The sequence below is a fragment of the Paralichthys olivaceus genome, chromosome 14 (assembly GCF_024713975.1).
Source record: "Paralichthys olivaceus isolate ysfri-2021 chromosome 14, ASM2471397v2, whole genome shotgun sequence".
Taxonomy (NCBI): domain Eukaryota; kingdom Metazoa; phylum Chordata; class Actinopteri; order Pleuronectiformes; family Paralichthyidae; genus Paralichthys; species Paralichthys olivaceus.
This window is the reverse complement of record NC_091106.1, coordinates 11,204,178-11,219,074: the sequence shown is the minus strand read 5'-3', so window position 1 is coordinate 11,219,074 and position 14,897 is coordinate 11,204,178. Positions and strand designations below refer to the sequence as shown.

Sequence of the window (14,897 nt, the reverse complement as noted above, 5' to 3'; positions counted from 1 at the left end):
GGAAGAAAAAAATTGGCAACTTCTGTCGTCTTTTCTGGCCAGAATTATCTGCCCTGATTTCCATTCTTAGATGCTCCCTTTTTAGTTTTTCCTTTTTTGACAACTGACGACAAGACAGAAATATATAAATACTTCCAGAAGTAGCCAAGCACAGCCTCTTCTTGTGCTGCTATATTAATATTGAAAGACACCTCTGAGATACCAGGAAAACAATACTTCAGAGGGGATCTTTCAGCTGACAGTTTCACAATAGTTCACAAAGACTGTGCAGAGAGAAATGTGTTTCATTAGAAGATAGATGATGAGCTGTGCTCTGCATATAGCCGTCAGATAAATGCAAAGCGCCACTGGCCTGAGTTCCCCTCCAAATGAAACTCATCACTTTTGACCAGTCGCAGCCATGCTTTTTATTATAAACAGAACTGAATGTTATAGAAAATAGAACTAGCATACATTTTTTAGAATGTTATCAACTATTGTTTGTCAGCCGGATTATGCAAATCTACTGGATGGATAAACTCTGTGTGAGGGTGGGGGGTGTGGCCAAAGAAATTCAATTTTGGGGGCAGATCCAGAAATTTTTCCAGATCTTTAGGAAAAAATCTGACATCTTTAGAGTGATAATATCTATGAACAGTAAAACTGTGTTGTGAGTCAACATAGGTATTTTAAGGGAGGTCATTCTTTATTAAATTATTGCACCATAACAATCTACAAATGTTCCTTTAAATTATATAAGAGAATAGATATTTTGCCTGTTTAATTCAACAATTTGCTGAAAGTTTATGTACATATAATGTATGTTTCTGTTGCAATACATGTACAAAGTGGCTAATCAGCCCTGGCAGAGGTGTGTCCCTTTCTAATTCCTTCATTTAAAGGAAAATCTGTCCACTGTTCTTTAAGTGTAGATGTATGCTTTTCTAATTGGTTTCTAAATTTGGCAAAAATGGATTTGGTGTAACTTACCTTTGCATGTTGCAGAGGAAAACCCTACCACAGTGCTCCCCCCTCAGTCCTGAAGGTTGTCTGACATTCACTGCTTCTTCCTTTTGAATATTTATAACCAATTATTTTCAGTTTCGGGCTGCAGAGACATGGGGGAAAGGAACATAATCACGCCACTTTTATTCTCATAAAGCCATTATGGGACTGAATAACTGAAACCTCACTTTGCCAGCATCCTTCATGTGTTTATGATTTGATTAAAAATTACGTTGATCAAAAATCAAGGAGTCTTTGCTTTTCATCATCTAATTAGTTGTCACAGCCTTTTCTCAGTGTTTTCTCATGCTTGCTCAGCAGAATATCACACTCAGATGTGACTGACCCAGATGTCAGCTTCAGTGGGATGAGAAAGTGGAAAAGACAGAGGAAAAAAAAAACTTTCTTTGTGTGTTTCAGCATGACTGATGATGTTTCAGCTTGTGTCTGATCTCTTGGGGAAAAAAACACCAGATCATATATATTTAAGCATTTCAGGAATTTAATAGATGTAGTTGTAAGGAGCAAAGTCTGAGTCATGATGTTCTCAAAGTGTCACACACTGCAGAGATGGAGGTTTCACTGCAGACAGCGCCCTCTCCTCCTCTCTCTCTCCTCCCTTCTTCTGGTCCTGTCAGTTTGTCTCACCTCTTATACACTCAACTGGAGCAGTGTGTATTTCCTGCTAAATGTTTGTCATGTGCATTAATAAATATGTGTAACTGGTTTTTTTTTATCAGAGAAAAACTCTTCTTTTTTCAATAAATCTACATTACCACCTCTACGTGTTTGCAGTAGCAAATGAGAGCAGTTACAGAGTTGGTGGTGCACAGGGAATGTTTGTGCTTGAGGCCTCTAAGCTGCATTCCCAGAGTCCCAGTGTGTACGTCAGGATATAAATAGAGTTGCTCCACCATCAGAAAGCAGTGGTATAGTGTATAGGTGCCAGACGCTGCCTCGGTCCAGTCCAACCCACACCCTGTCCCATGTGACCCCTGAGTCCTTGGACAAGCTGGTGCATGAGGAGTTAAAGTTGCAGCAACAGAGCTGATGTAAAAAACCTGACAGTTTTCTCCTGAGCATTTCTGCAGTGAGTGTTTTGCTTGAAGGAGTGTTTGCACTGTGTACAACAAACTGTAAAACAAAACTCCTGTATTATTTATTTTTACCCCTAATGCAATGCCAATTCCTTAAAAAGAACAGATTCGGATTCAGTGTTCTGAGGCGTTTCTTGATTTCAGCTGCACCACAGAGCTAAGAATCATCCGGTTTTCAGGATTAAAGCACAAGGCTGTGCTCCTTTTATCTTCACAGCTCAGGCCCAGGTAGTTTCCTGCATGTACATGAATGATGCAAGAAGATCAAATAGCAATATTAATGACAAGAAGTGGTTAGTGTGTGTAGAGCGGGGTCTGCAGGGGATACAGTCCTGTTCTGCCCTGATACACTCCTGACTGACAGCCTGCTCATGTCTACTGACAATTGTACTGTTTGTGCGTGGGTACAAATTAAAAGCAAATAAAGGAGACAAACTGCAGGGGCATTGGAGGATGTGATGGCCTGAAGGGAAGGTGTGCTTCAGCTGGGAATGTGCCATGTTTGAGTCTCTCCGGATCAGCAGATGCAAACTCATTGTGCTGAAACAACAGACTTCGCATGACTTTTGATTTGCAGCTTTTTATTCGATGCTGGTGTTCTTTTTACATAAAACATGAGAATAGTTTTGATGTATTTAATATTTATTTATATTTATATAAAGAAAAGTGCAGTTCTCTGGTGATCACTGCCCATTGTCCACACAAATGGTGCCTGCTTAAATATACCATGAGCAGGACACACCTGATTTTATAAAGAAATGTGTTGTCATGGCATTCTGGCCTTGTGGATCGGACAAATTGGATGTGAGCCTAAAGTGGCCCACATGTAAAATAGCTAATGTGGGACAAAATTACCCAAAATAAATGTGGCCTTTTTTGGCAAACATTGCAATGGCAGGAGCAGAACGCCCAAGTGACATCAAACAATGTGGTACGTGGGCCGGATGTAAGTCTGGCAGTTTGAGGGGTTCTAAACTTTTACCAAAAAAAACGGCAAAGGACAAAGGTTCCAAACTTAGATTTGGACTAGAATAAAAATTACACAAAAACATATAAAAATAAATAACTGAGGAATGAAGCAAATACGACAAATCATGGAGCAGTGACATCATAACTGAAAACATAAGCAATTTTGTTTAAGACAGAAAAAAGATATTTAAAGGAGGCCAAACAATTACCTGTGACAATAAAGAGACTCTGATCAAAGTTAATTAGGCAATAAACCATAAGGAAAGTTAAAAATCCAAGCACTTGAATCTGCAGTCTGTTATAAAACAGAAAACTTCGTATAGGGCACGGTCTGAGTACAGTGCGATCTGTTTCAACCACAATATGCAAATGAAGATCCGGCTGCCATTAAGTGCTGATTCTTAATACAATTATATTTGTACAATATGAAACCAGCAGACATTCTCAACAGTTATTACCAATTACTGCGCCTGCAGATACTCGTGTTCTCTCAACATGCACCCAATAAATACTTCTGCCAGGAGCTGCTTCTCTCCCCCCCCCTCCTCATCGTTATTCAGGCAGTTTAACTTGACAACATGGACGTCGGCTCTGCAGTGAGGTGTCTGCACATCAGAGGTATAATTATGTTTCTGTTTAATAAGAAATACAGCTGCTGAATATAAATAAAAGAATTGCTCAGGATTTTCTTTTTGTTCTTTTGAATTTGTTAGGCCGGAGCAAGCAGACTAAACATACCCAGATACATTTTCTTTTTCCTTTACCTATAAATAAACAATATACTCTATGCTACAGGGATTAAGGCTGCAGAAAGATATCAAATAAACACTGACTGCTCAGGAAGCAAAGCAATTATATGTAGAGGGGATCATCCTTCTTGCTTATTGCTGTTTCTTTGTACGATATTGTAAAGCCACAACAAGAGCTCTACAGCATATACCCTGGATTTTCAATTTCAATCTCATGTTCTTTGCATGTTGGAATAAAACACATGAAATACACAAGTAGCATTGTCCGGTCTTTTATGAAGTGCCACATGAGTCTGATGTGCAAATCAATGCCATTCTGAGATAAGAAAAGTATCAGCCTCTTGTTCACCAACTACAATTACTGCTCCTCTGTGAAGGAGACAAAGATGTGCTTAACATCCACCTCCAGCTCATATTCAAGGACTGGATGAATGAGTAAAATTGTGTATTCAAGGACCAACAATTTGATTCTTTCGTTTTCTTTTTTAAAGCTACATAATATCCCACATAATCACATTCATTGCCATTAATTCTGCTCTTCTTTCTAATTCACTTAAGTGGTTTCTGTTTGCACAAAAGCCAGAGGACTATCCACAACTCTCACCCTCATCTGTATTTATTCAAATTACACTCTTATCGTGAATATGTTAATGGTTCAGAAGAGACTGAGACTCCACTATATGGAGGCAGTACACTGTTTCTAAGTGAGCTACACCCTGCAAGTACTTTATATTTTTAATACTTTACATATATTTAAAAGCAAGTACTTACTAACCTTTAGTCAAGTAGAAAAGTTAATGTTTTACTTGAATACATATTTGTCTATTAGAATGTACTTTTACTTCAGTAAAATGTTTGAGTACTACCAGTAATGTTTTTTGGTACTGAGCTTATGCACTGTAGTAGCTCTGGATGAGATAATAACAAGTCAAATGAAGTAGTAATAAACCGACACTTTATTTAAGACACACTGATATTTTACAGTTGATGAATTCACCTCTTACGCAGAAAGGAATTTTACAGATATCTTCGGAGCATTCCTGTAAAATATCTGTACCGTGACACTAAACTATCCCAGATAACACGTCAGTTTTGTCAGCACAAATACATAATGTCAGTATCCTTCCAAATGTTATCCTGGACACAATGATCACTCCCTAAAAAGAACTACGTTACCTGACAGCTCTCAAAGTCTACATGACGACAAACTGCCAAACACAGTGACAGAAGCTGAAGCATCGACATCTACAATATATCTACAGAAACATCGTACAGTGAGAGAAGCCCCGACTTTTTTCAAGTTTTTCCTTATTCTCAGGAGACAATATGAACAGCATCACTGCTTCACAGTTTACAAGGCCCAGACTGGTGACGAAAGACAAAAATAAACTATCCCACTTTTCTATAAAATACAATACTACAGATGAGTGACACAGTCAAAAGCTCATTTTGCAAGTGCTCATGACACCTTGCTGCAGCTCACCTGTACACACACTGTTTCATATATAAACACGTTATAACTAAACAGGAGCCAGTGGAGCAGCAAGAGGTAATGCTGCACTCTGGTCAGGCCTCGAATCTCCATGTAGCAAAAAACGGCATAAAAAGACATTACATTCAAGACTTTTATAAAACACTGCGATTGTGTGTTGATGTAGCAATGACAGAGATGAGGTCAGGAAATCAGCGACAAACAGAAACATTGTTAAAACAGATAACAATTGCATGTCAAGGATGGATAATATAATTCAATATGTACCTCCTGCTAAACATACTTTTAAAAAAGACAGAGGAGTTCAATGTCAGTGTCGTACAAACAAGTGCAACTTCATATCCATCAATTATGGAATGTCATCCTTGGGCGATGATAAAAATGGACGTGATAGATAATCAGAATTAGAATGTTACTCCTGCTGCTTAGATTTAGAGTTACAAGTTTCCCTAATGCGCTGATTTTTAGTACATAATTACTTTCATAGATCGTTAACAAAGTTTAGTAAAACTTCTTCGTCCCATTTATTAAAATATACATTTGGAAATTTAAATAATGTAAATACAGTAAAAGAGTTTCTGTTCAGCTCTTTCAAAGAAAAGAGCAATCACCAAGCCTTTTACAGATCATCCACAACAGAGGTAAAATCATCTTTTCCATTAAAAATATCTCTTTGGAACCTTTTCCTTTTTAGAGAAATCCCAGTAAAACTGTATATTTTTGCTCCTTTACCGCTGCTTAGTTCCAGTGCATGTGCAAACTGAGCACTGTTTATTGACAGTAAAATACAATGGGCCAGACAGCGCTCTGTGGTTCCCTTTTTAAGCTGGACTACGACTTCCCTTCCCTTTGAGTTTCCACACAGTCCAGCACACATTAAACCTTTCAGACAAATCAATAAATTATAGTGCTTATCGCCACACTTTGAAATAGCACTGCAACGTGATGAGACAACACACACATAGCTGCAGACAAATATTTGCCCCCTCACAATGAAATGTGACGATGTGGAGTGCAACAGTTAACACGTCTTTAAAGATGAGCCAAAGAAAACAAAAATCACTGCGAAGCTACGCTCTGTTCTGTCAGAGGCTTTTGTTCAGGATCGACTGCCGCCTCTCGTTCAGTCAACAATGTGACCCACATTATGCAATGGAGGATCGGGCCCCTGACACTTTCAAAAAATTCTTTGAAAAATCAATAAGAGCCAAATGAAAAGAAAACAATCGGAGCATTTCAGAGATCCTCCAACAACAAACTCAGACAGAAAACACAACCTGGTACGTTCAAGGCTTTCCTGTCAAAGTTTCCCCATAAGAATGTAAAAATCTCAAATGTCAGTTAATTAATCGACTGGTTTTGTGTTGTGTTTGCACTTTGGCTCATCTTTAGGTGTATTCATTCAAGATGACATAGTCTTCACATCATTAACCTGATAATGTACGTACCTGTTAAGTCTCTATTTATAACACACATACATTTATTTACTAATTTCGTGATGGACTACAGATAGTTGTCCTATCATTCATCTAGATTTAAGAGACCAATTACTTTCTAAAGTGTTGCTAAATATGCAATAAATAATACAGCTCATCAAAGAGCTTGAGTCATGCATACAGCAGAAGGCGAGTCATTTATTGTTTGTCTTGAGTGGAACTGTTAAATATTAAATTTCCCTCTAATTAATGCACATAATTTCGGTATCTGCTGCATAGCACTATACTGTCAGTATTGTGGTTTGGTAAAAGAGATTGTTTCCTTAATCTGAATCATCATGAACTAGTTTCACGACTAAAATGTGCTGGGCTGAGCTTTGCTGAATGTCTACAGCTGAGTCCTATGATCTACTCATTCTATCTAGTTTTGCGAGCATCTCTCCCGACGTTTATATTCTAATACTTCCATGGATGTTTGCTCCGTCTTTGTTTACTGAATCATGGGATCGTCGTTGGGAGAGACCAAAGTGGGGACGCTCGCAAACGGATGGGTTTTGTCGTCAAGGTGGGACGCGGCTCTGTCGGACACTGTGGTGAAGGACAGGTGGTCGTGCTCCAAAATCACGAGGCGGTCCTGCGGCTTCTCTTTCTTCAGGTAGAACATCTTCCTCAGCTGCTTCAGCTGCTGCAGCTCGCAGAAGGTCTCCAGCACCACCAGCATGACGATCAGACCCAGGATCAGGTAGACTGACGAGACGAAACGCACAGGGAAGGAGAGAGATACCACAAGAGATGATTAGCTGCAGAGAATGGTATTATTAACAGCTTTCCATTACTCTGACAAGAAATCCCATTAACAAACATGGGAATTAACACAATCGAATCTTTTATTGTATTACTGAAGTCAGTCATTCTATTAGGAAAAACCCAAGAATTGCAGATGCAAAATCTGTTGTTTGTGTGCAATGACACAAGAGGGCAGTGGCTAGCTAACCATCTTAACATGAACAGTGTGTGTGCTTGATCGAATGGAACAAGGAATCCCTTATTCCTAATATAGTCTGCAAGTTGCATGTTTTAATGAGTATTTGCGAAAAGGCAGAATGTGTTTAAAGAGATTAGGGAGCACATCACATCAGCAATGAGTGCTTATTACCTAAATCCACACTTCAGCACATGGCACAAACTCTTCAATATCAGCTCTTTAGTTGTTACATAATGTAACAGTGGTGCCACTTCCGGTATGAACATGCAGTTTTTCTTTAAGAGAAGCTTGTGCAAAAGTGTCTGGTGTCATTGTGTACAAAAGACATTCTGTCACAGCCGCCTCTCCCTCCACAGGCTGACACATTGTGCCACATGAATGACGTCTCTGTAACTGGTGCGGACCAGACGCCCACATGCAGGTGACAGTTTGCTGGCATAATTCTCCATGTTCGTCCACTTTGCCAACACTCTGTGGGTTCTTTTTTATTCTAGTCACCATTAGGCCTGCTGCTGACAGGGACTGTGCACGTCACCCAGAAAACAGACTAATCGATGTCTGGCTGCTGCGCTTTAGGCCATGGCCCAATTTGTATCTTGCACTGTGCAGATACTGCTGTTTTATCTTACTGGGTAATATGGCTTTAAAAACATGCAGGATGATGTTGGACTGTGGCTTTGTCAGCAGAAAACAACAGATTAACATCCAAAGGGTAGACAAATCTCAGCTCGAGCAACTTAAGCCTTTCAATAGGTTTTTGATTATTTATCATGCATTGATCAGTTTAAAGGAGCGGTGGTGAATTTCTAGTTATTGTGTCCAATAGGATTGAAGTTTTGTAATATCAGCCTATAGAAAATCTGATTTTTAAAACCGGAAAACCGATCTTTCAGGGCATAATTTATGAAACTATAACTCATCTCTTATTGCTTCTCTAACACCGAAATGTTTTGTGTAAAGTCAAGCTGAGATAAAGTTCCTATATGAACATGTATATTACAAGCTAGATATTAAACAGTCTAACTGTAAATCAGGGTTAAATCTTATCCATCAGGTTGACGCCTAAAGGAGATCAGGCCTTTGCAGTAGTTGACCTTTAAATGTGGAGGAGTCTGCCCTTCCACATAAAGACCTCACTAACTCTGAGTCTATTTAAACTCACCAGAAAACGCCACTTCTTAATCTCTGGCCTTTAAAACAGGTTGAGACTTTTATTTATGTGGTTTTACTTTTTTTTATTCGATGTCTGATTGTTGTCGTCTTGGCTGTTAACAAACACGCATTACAAATAAATTGACTCGATTTGACTTGATCAGTGTGAGTAATAATAAAATTAAATCTGTTTGCTCGCTATATTGCATGTGGTATATCATATCATTTAACTCGAGCTGTCAGTGAACAGGTTAAATAACACACCCAGCTGCTTACGTCACAACGAACTAGTTCAAAGTTCATCGTCATAAGCCTGATATACTTAGCATCCTCGCATTAGCAAATCATTACGACATTAACGCCTGAGAAACTGGCACTTTATTTGAGAGACATTCGACGTTAGACAGCTTGGCCCAAATTGAGTAGAATTTATAGGGTTTCATTGCTGCATTGATTTAAAGCTCAATAAGGAAGAGAGTGCTGTTCCACCACAGCAAATAAATGAAGCAGTTACATCCTCTGTGAAAGAGGAAGTATCAGACTTTATGTGAAATGTGACACTGATTTGAAACACAGGCAATAACAATATCAGCGCTGAGTGTCTGCTTCTAATCCATCGTCCAAATGATCCATTTGTGTCGTACAAAAAAAATAAACCTTACAGCTAAGGCCGCCTTGCTGTGGAAACACAAACACAAAGACTCATCAGGACTTACCAGTGATGCCCACTTTATAGAGCTCCCTGAACCTCTGATTAGCGGCCTCTCCAGGTACGTAGTCACCCAGGCCGATGGTGCTCAGCGAAATGAAGCAGAAGTAGAAGGACTCCAGGAAGTTCCAGTTCTCCTCCAGCGCCGAAAAAATGGCGGCGGGGATGAGGAAGAAGCACGAGACTGAGAGCGTGGCGAGCAGGGTTGCGTGAACAATGGCCACCAGTGGCTTGGACAGGCCCCATCGTGTGTGGATGTACGTGATCGGCCTCCGTGTGCTGAACACCATGATCCTTTGCACCACGGCAGTGAGGAAGAGGAGGGTGAAGGGGATGCCGATCATTGAGTAGATGATGCAGAAGGCCTTCCCACCGTCCGACAGAGGCGCTGTGTGACCATATCCTGTACAAAAACAAGAGTCTTATTAGAGATCACTTCATTCATTCAATGTGCTACATCACATCGCTGCACTTATGTGTACACAGAGATGTTTACAGTTTCAACTATTTAGATTCTTGATGTTCTAAACCATATATACAGTGCATGTATACGTATGAATGATATGTCTACATATAAATATGGATGATGCATCTCCACTTACTCCAACTAGTCGGTGCAGTATGTGATCGAGGAATGGAGCCTCGGTATCAAGATGCCGCCCTGATAAATGGCATAAAATCCTCTTTGATTAATATGTATTTGACGTCTAGCTTGACTTTTTAGTTTGGTCCATGTCCCATCCACTAACATGGAGGAGGCAGGATTTATGACCTACTGTGCAGCCAGTCAGGTGGCGATTTGCGACATTAAAGCTTCCCTTTTGGGACGCATGTCGTCCTTCTTTAATTGATATGGTATATTTAGCTCTGATCTTACCAACCATTTGAATCATTCCATATTCAGTTTTACAGTTTCCTCGTCTGTAACATTTTTATTCTTAGAGTTGTGCTCTTATCTAATGCTATATAAATAAAGTTTATTATAATTATTGTTATAATTGTTACTAAACATTTGAAGTGATGCCCTGAAACAAATAAAGGAACGGACCTACATTAAATAAAGAGTCAAGGACGATCACAGTCGTGATGTTATGTCATGCTGATGATAAAAGCCTGACATGTTCTCATGATGTGAACCTAACACCAAAGTCAAAAATACCATGGCTGACTGACATACCTGTGAAAATGAGTAAATTGCTGTTGGTTTGCTTGTGATATCTGTCGTCACTATCAGCTTCTACTTCAACTCTTCTAAATATTAATTTATGACAGTAAACTGGTTTCTGATCCTTTTTGCCTCTGGTGAGAATTAGAGGTAAAGCCACCGTGGTGTCTGGTGATGTGTTGTAACAGCTAGAGACAAAAGTATTATTAAATACACAACAATAATGTTTTGAGCGGGAAAAAGAAACAACAATAGACTTTGCTCTATTTTATCTGGATGTCTTTCCAGTTTCTGTTTGTCCACCATCAACAGAATCTTGTTGAGACTTAAACTAGCAGCTTGTCAGACACAGCTTTATGGCTTTGAGGTGTATCTACATAATCACATATGTTGAAACCTCTCAGATAAGTGCTGCCATGTGGTCGGACTAAAGTTCTATCAAGACTAAAGTCACAACCCTTGCAATGCTAGATAACTCTGTGTTGGAGTCAGGCAAAACTGTCTCGAGGCGTACAGACAAAATATGAATTAGAGCTTGTTGGTGGGGTGATAGTGATCTAAGATCACACTGGATATAAGCCTGCTTACCAGCTTCTGTCTAGAACACGAAACCTACTGCAAGAGGCCTGTTTACAGAAATGACTGTGCTGGGGAGCAAAGCCGTGTTTACAGTGCATAACGAGGTAGTAAAACATATTGATTTTTGCTTCTGTGAGCAAATAACTGTAAGACAAAAATGTAAATCCCTCTAAACTTAACATTGATAATAGAGCTTGACCAATATATATATATATAATGAATTGGTTGATTTCAGCCTTTTACAGACATAGCAGTATGGGTGTGTATGTTTGCCGAAACGAAAACTTAAATTTTACAGATTAAACTATTTTGTACAAAAGATCTATTTATAATTCAAGTTTTAGAAAGTTGACTGTATTTATGTTTTCCTTTTAGTCATTATAATCTCTTTATATTTAAGATTGAGATTAAAAAGTTAAATGTCAAGACATTCCGTGTCAAAAGAGTTTAATTTTAGGAATCATTGAACCCATTTTTTGATATGTTATAGCTGATAATAAAAGTGGCAATAAAAGTAATTATCACAATATGATTTCCATTAATAGCAATATGACAAAAGCACAGTATTTATATCGACATGGTTATGCATTGTGTAAGAAGATTGAGGTATAACACATAACTGATCTACCTACAATTGTCTGTAAGTCTCTGCTCATACAGAAAAGATGTTAACATTTTAATCTTGATATAATATTTGGCCATATCGCCCAGAACCACAGTGGGTATATCGGCATAGGTCATTTTTTATTCTCTTGTATCGGCACCAGCCCCAAAGTATCTATATCAGTCTGGCTCTAGTCAAGCTATTTGTGTTGAACGTGTGAATGTAAATACAAGACATGTGTTTTTTTGCTTCATTGGATAAAATGCCACTAAACTTGTGTTTTTATCTGAGGATGAAGCTCCAACCAGCTTTATGAACTGAATGAAATGGGATCATTTGTCGAAGTTATGGAGGAAGTGACATTTACATCTGATTTCCCTCCATCTGTCACATGCGGCAGACACATGTTTTGTTTCCACTACGCGCTGGTGACGTTCCGCAGGCCTCTTTGTGTTCGTGTGGCCTGGTGCTGGCACCGTCAGGCTGCAAGTCTGATGTTTGGTGAAAACAATGAAATGTTGACAGATGAAAACACAGGATCCCCCTCAGGCTGACTCAGGTTTGTAACACACACACACACACACACACAGACAGACACACACACCCTCTCCATCACCGGTGACCCTCTCCTCTTACCTGTGGTGGACAACACGGTGCTGGCGAAGAACAGCGCGGAGGTGAAGTCCCAGTTCCAGTTGTCCGAGGCGTTGTTGAGGATGGAGACCCCGTAATTGCTGGCGTCCAGGGCTTTCTGCAGGAAGCGCTCCAGACGCTCCTCGGTGAGGCAGTCGTTCTCCCGGAGGAACTGCTTCTTCAGGGCGCGCAGCTCCTGCCGCAGCAGGTCCTCGTAGGGCAGCTCCACCGACGAGAAGACGACGGCGCCGAACACCAGGTAGAGCACATAGCCGAGCACCAGGGACGCGAAGTACCACGTCGATTTGTGGCTCTGGATCAGACGCACGCAGGAATTGCTGGTTAAAGACTGAAGCATTTTCCTCCCAGTAGGTCTGTCGCCCCTCTGCGTCCCGGGTTCGAGTGAATGTGAGGAGAGAATCGGGGGATTAGTTTGGTTTCAGCAGCGGGGGAGAGATGTTGTGGGAGACAAAGATCCTCTGAGGACTCTCCACCCTCCGCGCAACCTGCTGTGGCTCCCGACGCGTTCAGGTGCAGTCGGATATACCACCGTTTGGGGACAAAGAAGAGTGCAGCATTAGCATATTCTCGCCAAGTCGGTTTACACATACACGGGATTTGCTGTGGTGTGTTGTGTGCAAGCATAAATATAAAATATATTTATTAAAAGGGATAGACTGTTATACAAAAACATTCTAAACACGAGACAAATGCATAAATTAACCTTTAACCCTGTCACTAAGCTGTCACCATTACTGCCTGTTTCTTTATTTGTTTTCACTTTCAAAATACAAATTTATGGTACAGCAGATCTATGTTAGTCTAATGCCCAACTTTGTACAGCTTTAGTTATCTATCTTAAAATCAGTATTTATATTTGGCTTCAGTAGTCTGTCTTGGTCCCCTTATACTTCAAATATTTGTGTTGTCAATATCTCCATTAGCACATACTTCTTAACAGAACTTTGAGTAGTTCTGGTGGCTAGACTCTAATTTCACTGCAGTGGACTTATTCTTGACTTATTTTGACCTTTTATTGACCTCATGCTCTTGTGTTGACTGTTTTGTGTAATCAGGATCAATAAAGTTGTTATCTAAATAAATTATAAACACAAGAAAATGATTGTGTGGTTCCAACGATAAGATACTTAAATTCAGTGTAACCGTTATTGGCAATTGGAAATAAATATCTCATAAATGAATTCAAAGGAGTCAGATCAACCATGCTTTGCATGCATTACAGACTATTTAGAACAATTTCCCTGAGGAGATCCATCCAGCAAACTCCTTGTCCTATTTTAAATCTCTCTAAAAAACACATTTTATAGGTGTGTTTTCTTACCATCCATTTAAATCATTTTACATTTTATTTCATCTAATTGTTATGACTTTTGTTCTGTATATGTGCTCTATTGCGATTGTGAGCTTCAAATTGCTTTTAAATAGTTTCTTGCTGTTTGCTTTTTACTGTTTCCTATTGCCGGCCCTCAAAATGTCATTTTTAACTTGTAAAGCACCTCGTAACTCTCTTTTGAAAGACGCCATATAAATAAAATGTTTCTTTTATAAGTAATATTACAATAACCCATTTTAGGTTTGATTCCTAAAAACGAATACACAACTTCGTCAGTAAACCATTTTTCTCAGTGAAGGAAACTCTATGGTTTCAGGTTTCGGGATCAACAGTTTTCGTATTTCCGTGCTTTGCATGATCCTTGAAGGCAGCAAGTGATGTGGCGGCGACAGAGGCCCCATGACGTCAGAGCAGCTCTTCCTCTCCTCCAGGTTCAATGTGTTTCACTTTGTGCTCAAACTCTCACTTCACACGTCAGCGAGCTGTTGTCACCCTTTGTCTGGTTACTAACACAGCGAGGAGCAGGAGGAGGAGGAGGAGGAGGAGGAGGAGGACACAACGCCCCGATACGCAGGACGAGTTCAGATCATCGGGGTTTGGTTCAGGGAGAACTGGTCCTTCAACAAAGCTGCACAACTTTTATACAACGATAATTAATGAGTTGTGTCCTCTTGCTATTGTTAGTGCTGATGGTTGAGTCACTAAGTGTTATTAAATTATATTTAATGATCAAACAGTACTGTTTCCTTTCTGTACAAATGTTCATACGAATTGTGTCTTTACTTCTTTGGGTATTTTGTACTGTGTACTGTGGTAGTCACAAAAAATGATCGAGAATAAAATATCTTATTGTATAGTAGTGTTTTATATTATATTATATTATATTGCATGATAAACTATTACTTTACTTATGAACCTTTCTTTCCACTTATTATGTCAGCTAACTTTTTACATTCACTAAATAATAAATGCTCCACATTATTTTATTG

The 14,897-nt window shown here is 39.4% G+C and overlaps 1 protein-coding gene across 1 annotated transcript; it reads right to left on the bottom strand.

Annotated features, from left to right (window-relative positions):
• Window positions 1-4,737: 4,737 nt before the first annotated feature.
• Window positions 4,738-13,651, bottom strand: kcnk1b (potassium channel, subfamily K, member 1b). The gene is made up of 3 exons (XM_020098380.2): window positions 12,558-13,651; window positions 9,581-9,976; window positions 4,738-7,474 (listed from the first exon to the last, which is right to left on the bottom strand). The coding sequence occupies exons 1-3, from the start codon at window positions 12,910-12,912 to the stop codon at window positions 7,218-7,220; spliced, it is 1,008 nt and encodes a 335-aa protein (XP_019953939.2). The 5' UTR covers window positions 12,913-13,651; the 3' UTR covers window positions 4,738-7,217.
• Window positions 13,652-14,897: the final 1,246 nt, after the last annotated feature.

What these genes read in the sequence shown, in the direction of transcription:
- kcnk1b (XM_020098380.2), bottom strand. Translation starts at nt 12,912, where the DNA reads ATGCTTCAGTCTTTAACCAGCAATTCCTGCGTGCGTCTGATCCAGAGC. An exon ending in CACCGTGTTGTCCACCACAG is followed by an intron (nt 9,977 to 12,557) that starts GTAAGAGGAGAG and finishes GTTTTTGTACAG; the next exon opens with GATATGGTCACACAGCGCCT. An exon ending in CTATAAAGTGGGCATCACTG is followed by an intron (nt 7,475 to 9,580) that starts GTAAGTCCTGAT and finishes TCGTCTCGTCAG; the next exon opens with TCTACCTGATCCTGGGTCTG.